A 16,153-nucleotide genomic window follows, 5' to 3' on the forward strand; every position below is an offset into this window, starting at 1 on the left:
TAGGCGGACATTAGCCTGTATACTTGTATATGCCAGCCAATGGTGGGGAACATCCCTTTTCCCAATATCTGGTAATCCAGCCCCCAGGGAAGGTAAATTGGAGTGTGGGCCCCAGGGGCAGGTATTACAGAAGGGCTGATGATCCTGGAGAATGGCTACTGCCCTCCAGTGGACAATAGAGGCCAAACCGATCTGGGAGACGAGTCCTCATCCCAGATGGGACAAACCAGTCTCAGCTGGGGCCGGTTCATGTCCATTGTTGGGGGGACTGATTTTTATTTTTTTCACTGTAATTTTTTTAAATTTCCAAATTTTCTAAAATGAGTATATATACCATTTTTAGATTCGGGAAAGATTTCTCTTAATATCCATTGGCCCCTTAAAGCTCTTTTTATTGATATTTACAGGCGGACACTCCTAACTTTTCCCTCCTCTTTCCCATCTTTGGTTAAAGGTGGTATCACGCAAAATTGGACTGTGTCAGGAGCTGCTGGGATACTTTGGACTATTTCTCATTCGGTCTTACAAAGAGGGCAAGCTGTCTGGTAAGGAAAGAAGGAAATGCAGGCAGCCTGAGACGGGGTGGGCAGGTGTGGGCAGGCACTCAGCCAGGAGATGCGGGGTTGCAGCTGAGGGGCCAGTCACCCCCCCCAGGGGAACGCCCTAGTGTGTGGTCTCTACTACGACTCTCGGCCCCTGAACCGGACATTTGGGGATGGGGGGGCTGTGCCTTTGTTCAAGGTGAGCTGGGGGTGAGCAGCTCCAGAGAGGCAGCGTGGTCAGGAGCAAGACATCAGTTCTCTCCAGTAACCACACTTCCTCTTGTGCCTCCTGAGTCCCAGCGCTGCTGTCCGGTGCACCTTTATCCCTGCACCCTGGGGGCTGGTCTCCAGCCACGCCACAACCCCCTTGTGGATGGAGTGCTGGACTCAGGGCATCAGCCGATCCCATCAGACCTTGTTAAGGAATATCTCCTCGTTAAGGAATATTTGCTATGAAATGTGGATGATGTAAATAAGTTCTTAGGTTCTTTAAAAAATATACATGCAGTGAGATAGTGACCAATGACATTGTTTCATATAGCTTTTGCTTTTCTCTACAGTGCATTTCTAGATATTACAACTTTTTTTGTTGTGAGATGGTATCAGTTGTCTCCGAGTAGTTTACATATGTCCTCAGAAGCTGTGGGGAGGTGATTTGGAGGTGGAAGTTTGCTTGGCCACCAGGAGCTGTGGTGTGCTGGTGAAGGCACTGGACCTCTCTGGACCCCAGTTTCTTCATCTGTATCACAGTGAAAATGTCCCCTACTTAAGCCATTGGTCTTTTATGAGGATCACATGCTACTTATTTTTTAAATGAACTTCAGAAAGTTAAAAATTACATATAAATGCAAGACAGTATTATTATTCTTCCAATAGTAATGCTCTATTTTATCATTTTAAAGCACTGCACTGTATGAAAACTATCTGTGCTGTTTCAACCAATAAGACTCTTTTCCCTTTCTCTAGTCATTAAAAAATTGGTGGACTTTGAACTCCCTTATGTTAGCCTTTGCAGTTCTGAAGTGGAAAACTTCCAGGTTGGACTCAGGAAGTGGTGAGTAAGCATTTACTGTGACAGAAGGTATCTCAGAATATCTTAGCTTTGCAGATCAGAGCTTGTCAGAATCTCCCACATCCAGCTCACAGTCTGACAGCTCCAGGGAGCTCAGGAGCTTGGGGAAGGTCCAGGAAAGCAATGAAGGAGAGAAAGGAGGGAATGAACCAGAACACTTGCCCTAAAGAATAGGACGTTGAGGATGACTTTCACTGGTCTCAAGTTAAAAACTTGAGGGATATTATCATGAGGATGGCAGCCATGAAGGTAAGGCTGGGGGTGGTGGGGCTGGGGATTGAAGCAGGTAATGGTGAGGAATTATAGGTCGTGTGTTTGCTTTGGAATAGATGACTGACTGTATTTAATTGAAGGACTTTGTTGATGATTACAAGCAAGTCTGATTTATCTGTTGAACTGTGGTATTCCCTGAGGGCAAAGAGCAGACTCAGCCGATTCGCAGTGATTTTTGTTTTTTGCCGTGCTGCACAGCTTGCGGGATCCTAGTTCCCCGATCAAGGATTGAACCCACCCCCCCCCCCCAGCGGTGAAAGTGCAGAGTCTAACCACTGGACCCCCAGGGAATTCCCCCACAGTGAATTTGAACTCTACGTATTTGGCTTATATTCCTAAAGGGTTCCAACAATACATGCTTATTTACTAGAGCCAGACATATTTTCCTAGATTGATAGGACACAATCTAGGAAAAAAATCTGCAGTATTTTTGCAGAAAATACTTTTATTTCTCCCAGAAACAAGGGGTCCTCTGAAGAACAAACAAAATAACAATGGGGGAATGGGGGAATTAATCTGTAATTCCCAATGTTTATTACTGTGGCTGTATTGGATTGCTTCTTTGGCTCACTCTCGCCCAGCCCAGTTAATCTGTAATCTAAACACAGAAGTTTTCAAAGAAAGGCATTTTGACATCGAGGAATAGTAGATATCTTGACCTTGTGATGCCTTGCTAGAGCTCCAGGCTGTGCCTTTGAATTTTGGAAGAAGTTTCCCAGCAGGGCTAGAAGTTCATATACTGCTATTCAAAAGTATTCTGAGAAACGGTCAAAACCTGTGGCATGGAGCCCTGAGAAGGGGAAAAGGATGCAGTTCTGTCTGAGAGTTTAGAGAGTAGTTATTCTTCTGGAAGCTGCCCATAATAACAGGTGGCTAAGCATAGTTGTTCCTAGGATCTGAGTATGTGAATCGCAGGGTTCAGCTGAACTTTAGTCAAGTTATTCAAGCTCTCTAAGCCTCAGTTTCTTTATCTGTAAAATGGGAAATAATAATAATAGGGTCTATCTCATAGGATTATAGTGAGAGTTAAATGGAGTAATCCTATATGCTCAATAAATTTTGGTCATGTTTATTATTGTTATATTGATGATAATAGTAACCACCCCTACCCCCCAAATCCCTGGGGCTTAGACTGTTTTGTCCATGGACTCTCCAGAGAACTTGAGATCAAAGAGGAGATGAGGATTCTGTCCCTCACCTCGAAGCTTGAATTGGAAATTGGGCTTTGCCTATGTCTTCATTAAATAGATAACTTCTGGATCATAAGTGCAAGACAAAATGTCTACCCCATCACCAGCCTGTATCTCAGATCTGGGCAGATTACCTTTGCTCCTGGGGACTGGGAGGAAAGGAGGTCCCACTTCAGCTGTTAGAGCTGAGGATGAGGTCACTGGAAGGGGAGAGCCTGGAGAAAGGATCCCGCAGGTGCCTGGCCCTCTGTCCAGAGTGAGGTCTTATTGGGTTGGAGCAGGGAGGCTCGCTTGACTAACACTAGCTGTGGAATTCCCAGCAGGTGAGGCCTCGCAGTGAGACCTAGTCAAGTTTTAGGGATTTTTCTCTGTCTGTGAATTCCCTGGTGCATCTCTCCTAAGATGGTATAGTTCCTTCCAGACCAGAGGGTGCCTGCCCTGGCCTCGCAGGGCCCCAGTCTGGGGTGGGTCCGGGAGTTCTCCAACTCTGGTGCAACAGTTGCTATTCTCTGCCACACGGGGCACCTGGGGAGAAGGGGTGAAATAGCTAAGTGGAATACAGGGAGGAATACTTCAGCTTCTCCTCAGCAGCCCCTAGAATGAAGCTGATCTTCAAGCAACATTTTCATCTTTTTCCTGGTCTATGCCGATCCCACTGTCTCCTCCCCCTCCACTGCTGAGTGCCCTGATTCTGCTCACCTGTGCCTTCAGACTGGTGATAGACCAGCCCTGGTGCACCCTCTCCTGATGGTCTCTGTCGGTTCTTAGCCTGCTACTGGGCTCACACAGTACTTGTAACTTCACTTCATCCTGGCAATTCTAGAGCTGTTAGACAGACATGAGGCCCTGCTATTTGCAAGTCCCTTTGTCCAGAGGGGCAAGTCTGAATAGGACCCAGCCCTGATCTAAGGGGTCTTCACACCTGGTGTCAAGATCAGCTTGATCAGAGCAGCAGTCAGGATAAACTCAGGGTGCTGAGGAAGCACAGTGGGTGGGTGGGTTGCTAACACAGACTCGGGGAGTAGAGACCAGAGAAGGGGACATGAGGATGAAGCTTGTGGGAGAGGCGGATAAGGCCGGGACAGAGGCTGATGAGGCGAGTGGTCTTCGGGGTGGAGGGAGAGAAGAGAAAACAGGGTTGGAATGTAGAGTGTGGGGGAGGGGAGAGAGGTCAGAGATGGAACCGGAAATGACATTGGGGTCTTGGGAGCAAACAGGATAAATGCTCTAACTCCTGGGACTATGAGAGTCTGAAAAGTTACTTGGGAAAGACCACTCCAGTTAGAATGTGGAGTGTGGGACTGAGGGAACACATCCAAGGCAGAAAGTCTGGTGAGGAGGTCACGGGAGCAGCTCAGGCAAGAGATGACGTGGCCTGGGTACCGGGCAGTGATATAGATGTGGGTACAGGGCAGATCGTTATGCCAGGAATTGCGGGTGGGGAGAGGGCGTGAAGACTTGGTGGCCAGGAGGGGGGCTGGGTGTGAACGGTGATGTGCACCATTCCCTTCAAGCTTTTTTTTTTTTTTTTGCATTTTTATTCTCAGAGCCCACCAGGTAAGCTTACAATATAAAGACAATAGGAAACAGAAGAGGCGGAAGGACAGGTGAAGACTAGGCAAGCAGAGGCTTGTGGCTTTGCTAGAAGAGGGGGCCTTGGTTCAAGGCGTCGAGGACCACCACTTCAGAGAGCATGCCCTCCCAGGTGTGCCCATTAGCCGTGTCATGAGTTAACTGAACGCTCCTGAATCACGCAGGTACCTGGACCCGTCCCTCGACTCCAGGCTGATGGACTGCAGAGCAGCTGTAGATTTGATCTACATGCAGGTGAGGCGAACCAAGAGCTATTAGACACCAGATACTATAGGCCTTTTGAGTTTGAAACCATTACAGAACACCTGTGGCAGTTCAGAATTCTACCTCCATACCTAGAAGAGGCAAATTCATATAAACAGAAAGTAGAATAGAGGTTACACAGGGCTGGGAGGAGGAGAGGAGTTATTGTTTAATGGGTACAGAATTTTTGCTAGGGATGATGAAAAAGTTTTAGGTATAGAGAGTGGTGATGGTTACACAACATTGTCAGTGTTTTTAGTGCCGCTGAATTGCATATCTATAGATGGTTAGAATGATAAATGTTATGTATATTTTAACCACAGTAACTAAATAAATAGAATATAAATAGATAAATAGATAAATATTTTTAAAGAAGTAGAGTTTAGAGGGAAAAGAATTCTACCCCTTTCTAACAGTCTCTCCGAATTGGCAGCTGACGCTCCATCACCTAGGCTAATTTACATGAGCCCGGAAAGGATATCCCTGCTAATTTAAAGTCACGCGTGGTCCCCACATCTCACTTTAGCATAATCTTCTTTTTCCCTAAACCAACAAGTAGTGTACCTGCCCCCAGGGCCAGCCTCATGGGCAAGTGGCCTGTGGCGCGGCACTGGCCCCTGCCCTCCGTGCTCAGACGGCCCCAGGTTTGTTGAATACTCTGCTGTCACATCTTGAAATTCTTAATTTTTTAACAAGGGACCCTGCATTTTCATTTCGTACTAGGCCCTGCAAATTATGTAGTCAGTCCTGCCTTACCCCTGCCCCTCAGTCTCCAGAAAAGTAAATTTAGAGTTTGGCCTCCTTTCCTTTCCCTACTTAACGTGGTGAAGGCTCTGCTCAGCCATGGTCAGCAGAGGCTGTCTCTGTGATGCCCCACTGGTTACCCCCATCTCAGCTCCCGCCTGCTTCCCCAGCTCCCCGCCACTCTTCACCCTCATGAGGCAGCATCTTCGGAGGCCTGATCCTTTCCCAGGCCTGGCTTGCTAGTTCTGGGAGGGAGGTTTGGAAACTTCTTTTAAGGTGTTCCATGAGGTTATCCCTCAGTTTGTTCTCAAGCAGCAGAATGGTGGATCGAACTCCTGGCCTGTTCAAACCCTCCCACGGTTTTCTATTCCCTCAGACTAAGCCCCACATCCTGACGTACTTGCTTTATCTTCTCCTTAGCATTTCCACCATTTCACTATATATAACATTTTGTTTACTGTCTCTGTCCCTGCTAGAATGACTTCTCCATGAAATTGGGAATTTGTTTTGTTCACTGCTGTATCTCCAGAAACTAGAACTATTCCCAGCATGACCTTAGCATTAAGCCTCCTGGGGGGCCTCTCACAGTACTAACTGTTTTAAATGCATTGTTTCATTTAAGCTTCATAATAATTCTGTCAGGCAGTTGGTACCATCTGCATTTTTAAGAAAAAGAAAAAATAACGTTTGCTGACAAAGGATTGAGTAGGCTTAGATGTGGAGGGTTTAGAAAAGGGATTTAACACATTTGCAGGTGGGTTTTATGCAGTGCGGTTCTAAGCTGCTATACTCTGTGGCTTTTCATAAACTAAGGAGGTAGAATTGAAGAGAGGGGAGAAGTGTCAGGTCAGACATTACTTTTAATGAGCTTTGCAAGGGGACAAGGAAACACTGATAGAACCTCCTGCAGTACTTTGGTTGTAGCAAAAAAGTGAAAGGGTGGATTTTGATGCTTTGGTTTACGAAAGAGCATAGAAGAGGAAAAGCACACACTTCCTTAGGTGACTTCTGGTTTTGTTTTAAGCAATTACATTGCTTTAATTGGATTATTTTAAGCAAGTCTTCATTTTGGAGTGGTTTGTTATGCAGCAATAGCTAACTGATACATAGCTGTTCATACTGTTTTCCCTTTAGTTGAATTAGGTGTGTTGTTGACATATGTGTTGAGTCTAATTGTCATTTAAACTTACTTCATAAAGTATGATTCTGCATGGAATGGGAGTTATTGCTTACACAGAGAGGAAAAGAGTGGGTGGCAGGGTTCCCTTTTATACTGGAAAAGCAAATGTTCATCTTTGAAGAAATGACCACAGTTCCATGTTTCACATTTTCTCGCAAAGCAACAACCAAGTGCTTTATGTTCCCAGAGAGAGGAAACTGCTCCATTTTATACTAATATTAAGCAAAAGGACTGCCTAGCACAGGCTGAGCAGTGCTGCTGAAGGTGAGAGAAATTGCCACATGTCTCAGAAGAAATGAAAACAATTACCAGCCAGAGAGACTGGCATGAGCAGTTCATGCACTGCACAGGACTGCCACATGGCACTGTGTTATAATTCAATTGGCAGTGTTTTTTCTTAGTGTCACACAAGACCATTGTACTGTAAAATCAACGGAATCATCAGTTTGACAAAATAGAGCATCATTTGTGTGTATATCTCCCCCACTAGACCACCAGCTCCACACAGGGGCCTTGGCTTTTTCAGCACAGGGCAGAGAATCTGGGTGTATAACTGAAGAGACACAGCAGACCCCAGCAGCCAGAATGTCACAGGACTCACAACCTTAATACACATTTCTCCTTAGGTGATTTTTTAAGAGACCAAGACCATCTAGTAAATGATTTCCACGAAACTCTTCTAAATTCTAAGAAGGCAAATCAAAATATCACTTATTAAATAGTTAATGTTCACTATGGTATTTTTTATGGCTAGGATATAGTTTTGAGCTCGTTTCATATCCCACTTTGATCCATGTATACCCATGTTCAGTGTACTTACACCCCTGTTACATGAGCTGGAACATAATTTACCGTTTTAAATGCTTACTGAGGCTCTGTGCCATTCTTACTGTTATGATACATTATTAGTGTCTGGTTTATTTGCCAGCACATCCTTCATTGAGAATGCATCACCTAATTCTAATATTGTTTCTGTGGCATGGTTTCCAGGGATACAGAGTAGTGAGAATTAGGAACTGCTAGCATCATAATATGATATTTACCTGTCTTCATTAAGGAGTTGTAAACCAGAGAGGTATCGATGGTGTCTCCTCCTCTTATAGCTGGGGGAAAGATGGCTTCATGGAAAGCACACTGAATTGTAGTTTCAAAAATGCATTCTATCCCTTGCTCTGTCACTGGCTTTCTCTCTCTCTGGGTGACCTTGGGCCAGTCACTTCATCCTTCTGGAACTGGAACTACAATTTCTCCCTGTGAAGCGACGAGACTGAACTGATAGTCTCTAAGTAAGTTTTCTTCCAGCTTTAACAGACTGACATTCAAACCTTAGCTCTTTGCCTGGCAAAGTCTTCAAAAAACTGTAGTTGATGTCATAATATCTTGTGCCATTATCATTCCTTGAATTCGAGCGGAGCCACTGAGAAATGGAAAGGGGGCCCCAGGGCAGCAGGAGGGAGGGAACCACAGTGCTGCCTCCTTTGGGAAGCCTTACTTGCCTTCTCCCTCCCTGCCCCTGTGGTATTTTGTTCTGCCCTCCATTATGGTGCCCGCACCTGGTATTGTGAATACTGGTTCACATAGTATCTCCCTAGCTAGACTCTGAATGGCCAAGGGCACAGACTGTGTCCTGGGTGCTTAGGATATGTGAGTGAGAAGCAATCATCCTTTTAAAAAGTTAATGGAAAAAGTTCTGAGGAGTTCTGATAAATAACAGTGCCATCATAATTAACCATTAAGGAATACTCTCAATTTTTTTAAAGCAAGCGTGTCCAGTGATGTCCCACGAGCCAAGTGGACTCCTGCAAGGTGTTTCCTTCCTCCTTCTTTTTTAAAATTTGAGTGACATTAAACAAAATGGAAGATTGCATATAAAAGTATAAGTTTCTGGATTTTCTAAAAAATACTGAAGGCTCAGTCAATTCTGGGCCTACATTCAGCAGGGCCACCACTGGCCCATTTACAATTTGTGCAAATTAGAAAAAGGTGCCCCTTCCCCCAGGCAGGCCCAGCCCTGCATCAGGGCCCATGGTACGATAAGGGGAGTGTGGGCTGACCATTAGTCTCCTAATACCCCCATGACTCAGTGCCCTTGTATGGGCCCAATCTGCTCCCGCATTCCTGGCCTTGCTCTGCTCAGCCTCAAACACCCAGAGCCAAGTGGCTGATGCCTTGTTTAAAAAGGCATGCACTCTCCATTTCTCACTACAAAAGCCTCTGCAGAGGGCACTAGCGTATGCGTGACTGAAGCTCATGAAAACCTTGACTTACGTGATTTCATGCAATTTTAAAAATTAGGTTCCACGTGAGTCTCCATCAGCCAGTCTTCGGGGAGCCATATAACTGAGTAGAGACATTTATCTAAACTTGACTCTCTCATTGCCTGCAGTGAGGTACTGTATATAATACATTTGAGTGATGACTTCTGAAGTCATAATCAGGGGCAAAGGTTTTCAAAGGTAGTAAAACAAAAACAGTTATGTTACCTCTCCTGTAGGACATGTAAATCTCTGTGTTTGAGACTCACAGATCTTCTAATGATGAATGATGTATCTTTGGTTAGTACTTACGTACTAACCGCCATGATTGCTGTTTACCTTGTATTTTTAGCCATGTTTCTCTTTGACATCGTTGCCCTGTTCTAACAGTCCTTACAGGGCTCTAAGATCAAGTAGAATTCTGGAAAGAAAAAGGTGTTTTCTTCTTCACACCCATGCTGATTCCATTCTGCTGTGGTATCTAGGTTCAGTTTTGAGAATAGTTGGCAACAAGGAGAAAGCCTTGGGGTGTGTAGCTGCCTACGTGGTCAGAATTCAGTGTCTTGGGCAATAGGAGGAGGGCTTGGTGGAGTGATCAGATCTGGGTTTTAAATCAACCCTTGCCACTTACTTACTGGGATGTCTTGAAAGTCATAACCTCTCTGGACCTTTATTTTACCCATCTGTAAAATGGGGGTAAATGTTCCTAACCCACAGAGCAGTTTGGAAAAAGTCAATGAGAAAACTTATGTAAAACAGGTTCTCCACAAATAGTAGTTATTCTTCTTCTCCTCTCTAAATCCATCTCCTTTCCTCCAACCTAAAGAGCAGAGTCAAAAATTTATTCAGCTTTTCTTTCTCCTTTTGGAGATAAGGCATAACCTGTCCTTCAGTGATATGAGGGACATAACACATAGACTTACATTCAGACTAAGCTATAAATAAGTGCTGATAATTGGCGAAGAATTGTTTGCAGTTTTGCTGTATGTAAGACATTGGACAAGATACACTGAGGTAAAGGATTCAGGCTCTTTCCTTGAGGTGTTAACAGTCTGAGGACCACTGGAAAACTCTTTTTTTTTTTTCTTTTTTTTTTTTAAACTTTTATTTATTATGTTTATTTTTGGCTGTGTTGGGTCTTCGTTTCTGTGTGAGGGCTTTCTCCAGTTGCGGCGAGTGGGGGCCACTCTTCATCGCGGTGCGCGGGCCTGTCACTATCGCGGCCTCTCTTGTTGCGGAGCAGAGGCTCCAGACGCTCAGGCTCAGTAGTTGTGGCTCACGGGCCCAGTTGCTCCGCGGCATGTGGGATCTTCCCAGACCAGGGCTCGAACCCGTGTCCCCTGCATTGGCAGGCAGATTCTCAACCACTGCGCCACCAGGGAAGCCCTGGAAAACTCTTTTAAAGCATGATGGCAGCATAGCACAGGCTAAGTGTATGCAGCTGATGAGATGGAAAGCTGATCTCAGAGCCTGCCCTGGGGCCAGGCGGGATAAAGGGGTAAGGGAGGCTGGATGCCAGGAAAAGAAGGGAAGAGCACAGAAGAAATTGCTGAGGGCTTAAGTTGTCTTCAGGTGATTTCTGTCTTTAAGACCAGTGTTGTTCTGCTTAAATTGTCAGTGCAGATTAGGAAACAAAACTGAGCAGCCCATCAGGGAGTTGGAGTTTGGGAACACTAGCTGGTGGCAGTTACCCAAAGCTGAGCAAAAAGGGCCTAACAGTGTATTCACTTTTAATTGTTTTTCAATTGTAAAATTTGTTTTCATCTTATAAAAATATGCAAATATGGAAGAGCTCAAAAACAAAAGTAAACATCATCCCAAATCTTAAATCGACCATACGTATAAACTCAACTTTTTTGATGTGTTTATTTCATATACTACATTTCGCTCATATATACATCCATTTTCTTGACTCCTAAGTGTGGATACAAGGTCTTTTGGGTTTTGTTTTATATATATTTTTTGTTTTATAAAAACCAGGATCTACTACTATGCCCTTATTTTGTAACTTGACATTTTTTCATTTATCAATGCATCACAGACTTTCCTCATGTTGTTAAATATTCTATATAGTCTTAAATGATAACATAACCTATTATTTGGTTGTACCTAAACTCAATCACCTATTTTGGGGCATTTCATAATAGTACCTATTTCATAGGGTGGCTGTGAGGGTTGACTTTTTTCTTTATGCGGGGTGGGGGTGGGGGGAGGAGCGCTAAAATAATAGAAATTTATTCTCTCACAGTTCCATAGGCCAGAAGTCTGAAATCAAGGTGCTGGCAGGACCATGTTCCCTCTCAAGGTGCTAAGGGAGTTTCTGTTCCTTGCCTCTTCCATCTTCTGGTGGCTCTGAGCATTCCTTGGCTGGAATACTACACAGCCATAAAAAAGATGAAATCCTGCCATTTGTGACAACATGGATGGACATGTTGTATTTCACTCAGTGAAATACAACATTTTGCTGAGTGAAATAAGTCAGATGGAGAAAGACAAATGCCATATGATTTCACTGAAATATAAATTAAATAATCAATAAATAATATGATAAAATAAATGAACAAACCAAACCAAACAAAAACAAATGCATAGATACCGAGAACAAATTAGTAGTTACCAGAGGGGGAGGGGGTGGGATTGACTTTTGTTTTAGAGCAATTAGAAGATTGCCTGACACATAGTAAGCACTATACATGTGTTTGCCACTATTAATAGTTGAAAATTTTTCAGTATTACAAACAATAGTAATAATAGCCTTATCAGTACATTTTTCCCACATCTATGTTTATCATGCCTATAGGTGGTTTTAGATTTATATGCCAAGTCACCTCCATAAAATTTTACCAGTTTAAATTGCATCAGATCTATATGAAACTTCCTGTTTCTCCAAACCCTTGCCAGCTCTGAATATTATATATATTTTTTGTCTTTGCCAATTTGAGAGGCAAACAGATTCTTTGACTACTAGTGAGGTTCAATCTATATTTGTCATTTGGAATTCCTTTTTATTAATTTCTGATACATATCCTTTGTCCATTTTCCTATTAGGGATGTTTACATTTTTACTGTTGGTTTACGTAAATAAGATCAACTCTTTGCCACATATGATGCAGTCATTTCCCCTGGTTTGCCATTTGCTTCTTAGTTTTGTTCTTGGTGGTTTTATATACAGAAGTTTTTATATTTTTATGTAATTATACATTCATTTATATGACATTTTATCTTTGTATCTTAGAAAGGTATTTCCTATCACAATATCAGATAAAAATACCTTTTATTTCCTTCTGGTTCTTTTATGGTTTTTACATTCGAATCTTTAACCTATCTGTGTTTATTTGATTGGGTGGTGTGGGGAAAGAGCTAGTTTTATTTTCTTTCCTAAGTGCTATCAGTTGTCCCCAAACCATTGAGAAATTACTTCCCACATCCAACTAATTTAAAAAGTAACCTTTATAACATGCTAAATCCTTATATGTGTCCACTTGGGTCTGTTTTCATAGCCTTTCATACACAAGTATGTTTTTGTCAGATTAATTCATTTCTGTTAATTTTGCTAATTTTACAACTTATATTGTTTTAAGGCAATACAGGACATTGAAAAAGAATGGGCCAAACCCACAGAGGTGCAGAGGCAGAAATTAGAGGCTCTCCAGAAAGAAGACAACCAAACTAAGGTGAATGAAATATTGCACCAAGAGAAATCTCTTGGAAAGGAGTTAAAGAAACAGACGAATTGAGCTGTTTCTGTAATTTATAAACCCATGAAGCACTAAAAATGGGGCCTTTTTAAAAATGAGAATACCTTCATTGATTTTTCTTTTCATAAAATTAATAAAGGCTTATTGTTTAAAGATTCTAAAAAATACAGACAATATATTGTGAGTCCTTTGCCAGGTTAATTAATATAGACCTTCAACATCATTTTTAATGACACAGAGTATTCCATTTTATAGTTATGTTATCATTTAGCCAACCAATTTCCTATTATCGGAAGTCAGGTCGTTTCCAGGATTTGCTGCTATAAATCACGTTGGCAGCGAACGCCATGAGGCCCAGGACTGAGTCTAATTTATACATACTCTGTGTGTTCCCAACACCTGGTATGGTTCCTGGCTGAAAGTCCCTGAACACAGCAGCCAACATCCTCTATCTTTGAATACATGTTCTATTATTCTTTAGGATATATTTCTAAATGTCCATTTTTAAAACTTCCATAAATATGGTACCAACTCACATTCCTCCAAGCAGTGTATACGAGTCTGACAAGTCATATTTTAACAGAAGAAATGGCCTTTGCTTCATTGTGTTGTCTTTTTTTTTTTTATCCTTTATACTTTACGAGTGTTCACCACCAAAGCACTGATTTTGAAGAAAATGCCAACAAATTTAGAGGACTCATTTATACTTAGGTTGATATAGAAAGTAATTCTTCAAAGTCTACCATGAGAATTTTATTGCTGAGCTGCAAAAAAAGAGAAGAAGCATATACTGCCATGATTTAGTATTTCCCGCCTTAGTATTCCACCACAGCTTTGTCTCAGAAATTTTGAAGTTCAGTTTCTCTGTGTATTTGTAAATTTTTATAATTACAGCTTCTATTTTGATGGACAGCATATTGCTACTACTTTGGATACAGTTACCAGTTCTAAGGACGTTTCTGCTCTATAAACTTCTTAATTTAGTAAGAATGCCGTTTTTAACCATGTTGCTTGGCTCTACCAAAATTTGTATTTGTATTTTTGCCACAAAACAAATTTTCTTTTCTTTTTTTAAAAAATGTTTTATTTATTTATTTATTTGGCTGTGTTGGGTCTTCATTGCTGTGCGTGGGCTTTCTTCTAGTTGCGGTGAGTGGGACCTGCTCTTCCTTGTGGTGTGCAGGCTTCTCATTGTGGTGGCTTCTCTTGTTGCAGAGCACGGGCTCTGCTGTGGGCTTCATTAGTTGTGGCTTGCGGGCTCTAGAGCGCAGGCTCAGTAGTTGCGGCACACGGACTTAGTTGCTCCGTGGCATGTGGGATGTGGGATCTTTCCGGACCAGGGCTTGAACCCGTATCCCCTGCATTGGCAGGCAGATTCTTAACCATGGCGCCACCAGGGAAGCCCTAAGTTTTATTTTCTATGTTGAATGTTTTACCTGATTTTATCATACTATTTTGATAGTGGTCTTTTAAAAAGCTCACTTTGAGTGCATGAATTTAGTCCTCTAAATTTTCCTTGCATTTTGTTCAAAATCAGTGCTTTAGTGGTTGGCCAAATATAAAGAATAAAAAAAAACACAATGAAGCAGAGGTCATTTCTTTTGTTAAAATATGTCTTGTTTGTCAGACTCATCTATACTGCTTTGGGACAGGGTATGTGTGGGATTTTTTTTCATTTGAAAAAATATTGAACCATTATTCAAGTTAACAAATGATTTTCTCTTGAAGCATCTGAGAATACTGCTATAAAACCAGCATTATTTAAGTGTTTGTGAAGTTCTGCTAATGGAGTGAACACATTAACAACTATTGCTTAATTTTATGCACATGTACAAGAAAACTTGGAATTGAAAATGAGTGAAATTAATCTAAAGGAGCAGTCATTTGTTCTAAACCAGAGAGAGGCTATGGCCCATGGGCCACTGTTTGTGTAAATGAAGTCCACGGGCACACAGCCACGCTCATTCATGCATGTATTGTCAAAGGCTGCCTTTGTGCTAGAGTGGAGGAGGTGAGTAGCTGCGATAGAGATCATATGCCCACACAATTGAAAATATTTACTATGTGGCTCTGCAGAAAAGTTTGCCAGGGCTTCCCTGGTGGCACAGTGGTTATGAATCCACCTGCCAATGCTGGGGACATGGGTTCGAGCCCTGGTCGGAGAAGATCCCGCATGCCGCGGAGCAACTAAACCCTGCGCCACAACTACTGAGCCTGAGCTCTAGAGCCCGTGAGCCACAACTACTGAGCCCACGTGCCACAGCTACTGAAGCCCGGGCGCCTAGAGCCTGTGCTCCACAATAAGAGAAGCCACCGCAATGAGAAGCCGGCACCACAATGAAGAGCAGACCCCGCTCGCCACAACTAGAGAAAGCCCGTGCGCAGCAATGAACACCCCACGCAGCCAAAAATAAATAAATAAATAAATTTATTTTTAAAAAAAAAGTTTGCCAAACCCTGATCTAAATGAAAATACATAACCATACCTTCAGCAGTTACACATGTTAAATTATCTTTTTCAGGCACTTTTTTTTTTTTTTTTTTTTTTTTTTTTAGGCCACGCCATGCAGCATGCGGGATCTTAGTTCCCAGACCAGGGATCAAACCCATGCCCCCTGCACTGGGAGCACAGAGTCTTAACCACTGGGCCGCCAGGGAAGTCCCTCTAAAGTACTTCTTAAAAGAACTAATTTTCAGGAATTCCCTGGTGGTTCAGGGGTAGGACTCTATGCTTTCACCGCCGTGGCCCATGTTCAATCCCTGGTTGGGGAACTAAGATCCTGCAAGCTGTGCGGCACAGCCAAAAACAAAAACAGAACTAATTTTCAAATAGATAATCCTTTTAGATTTCTGTCCTCTCGTTTTCACACAGTCAGTAATATCAGTGCACCTCCTTTGAATGGCAAATGCCAGCCAGCATTTTGAGCAAAGTACTTATTCATCAACAACTTTCTTGAGAAATGGAGCTTAACTTTTAATTAAACAAATACTTTCATCTCTTTTAGAGCGTTGCAGCCAAGAGTTTATTACAAATTTTTTAAGTGTTACCAAAGAATAAACTAAATTAAATTTATTTTAATTTAAATTAATTAAATTAGAGATTTATACCATATAATAAAAAAGAACTTTTGTGGTAAAAGCCATGAAACTCTTCTAAATGCTCTGTGGCAAGATTGCTCAGCCCGGGTCCCCACCCACACAGGTAGGTAGCATCTACTTACAACCTGTCATTTCTGTTGTTGCCCACTGACCCAGAGGGAGGCCCGGCAGCTTAACGCATCTCCTAAACTGAATGCATGGGCTGCAGCACAATGAGCTCGTCCAACATGTGGCCGGGAGGGACAGTAGCCTGGAATCCTCTGC

At 42.6% G+C, this 16,153-nt stretch overlaps 1 protein-coding gene across 7 annotated transcripts in view; it reads left to right on the forward strand.

The window, feature by feature from the left end:
• Positions 1-16,153, forward strand: part of SNX31 (sorting nexin 31) — a 68,718-nt gene that overhangs the window by 34,470 nt on the left and 18,095 nt on the right. For 6 of the 7 annotated variants that reach the window (XM_059901335.1, XM_059901334.1, XM_059901337.1 and 3 more), the window contains 4 exons: positions 455-545; positions 1,509-1,596; positions 4,835-4,904; positions 12,674-12,766. In XM_059901335.1, the coding sequence (XP_059757318.1) occupies positions 455-545; positions 1,509-1,596; positions 4,835-4,904; positions 12,674-12,766 (342 nt within the window). The remainder of the gene's footprint in view (positions 1-454; positions 546-1,508; positions 1,597-4,834; positions 4,905-12,673; positions 12,767-16,153) is intronic. The other variant, XM_059901336.1, reaches the window with a different exon arrangement.

Source organism: Balaenoptera ricei, chromosome 17 (genome assembly GCF_028023285.1).
Source record: "Balaenoptera ricei isolate mBalRic1 chromosome 17, mBalRic1.hap2, whole genome shotgun sequence".
Classification (NCBI taxonomy): domain Eukaryota; kingdom Metazoa; phylum Chordata; class Mammalia; order Artiodactyla; family Balaenopteridae; genus Balaenoptera; species Balaenoptera ricei.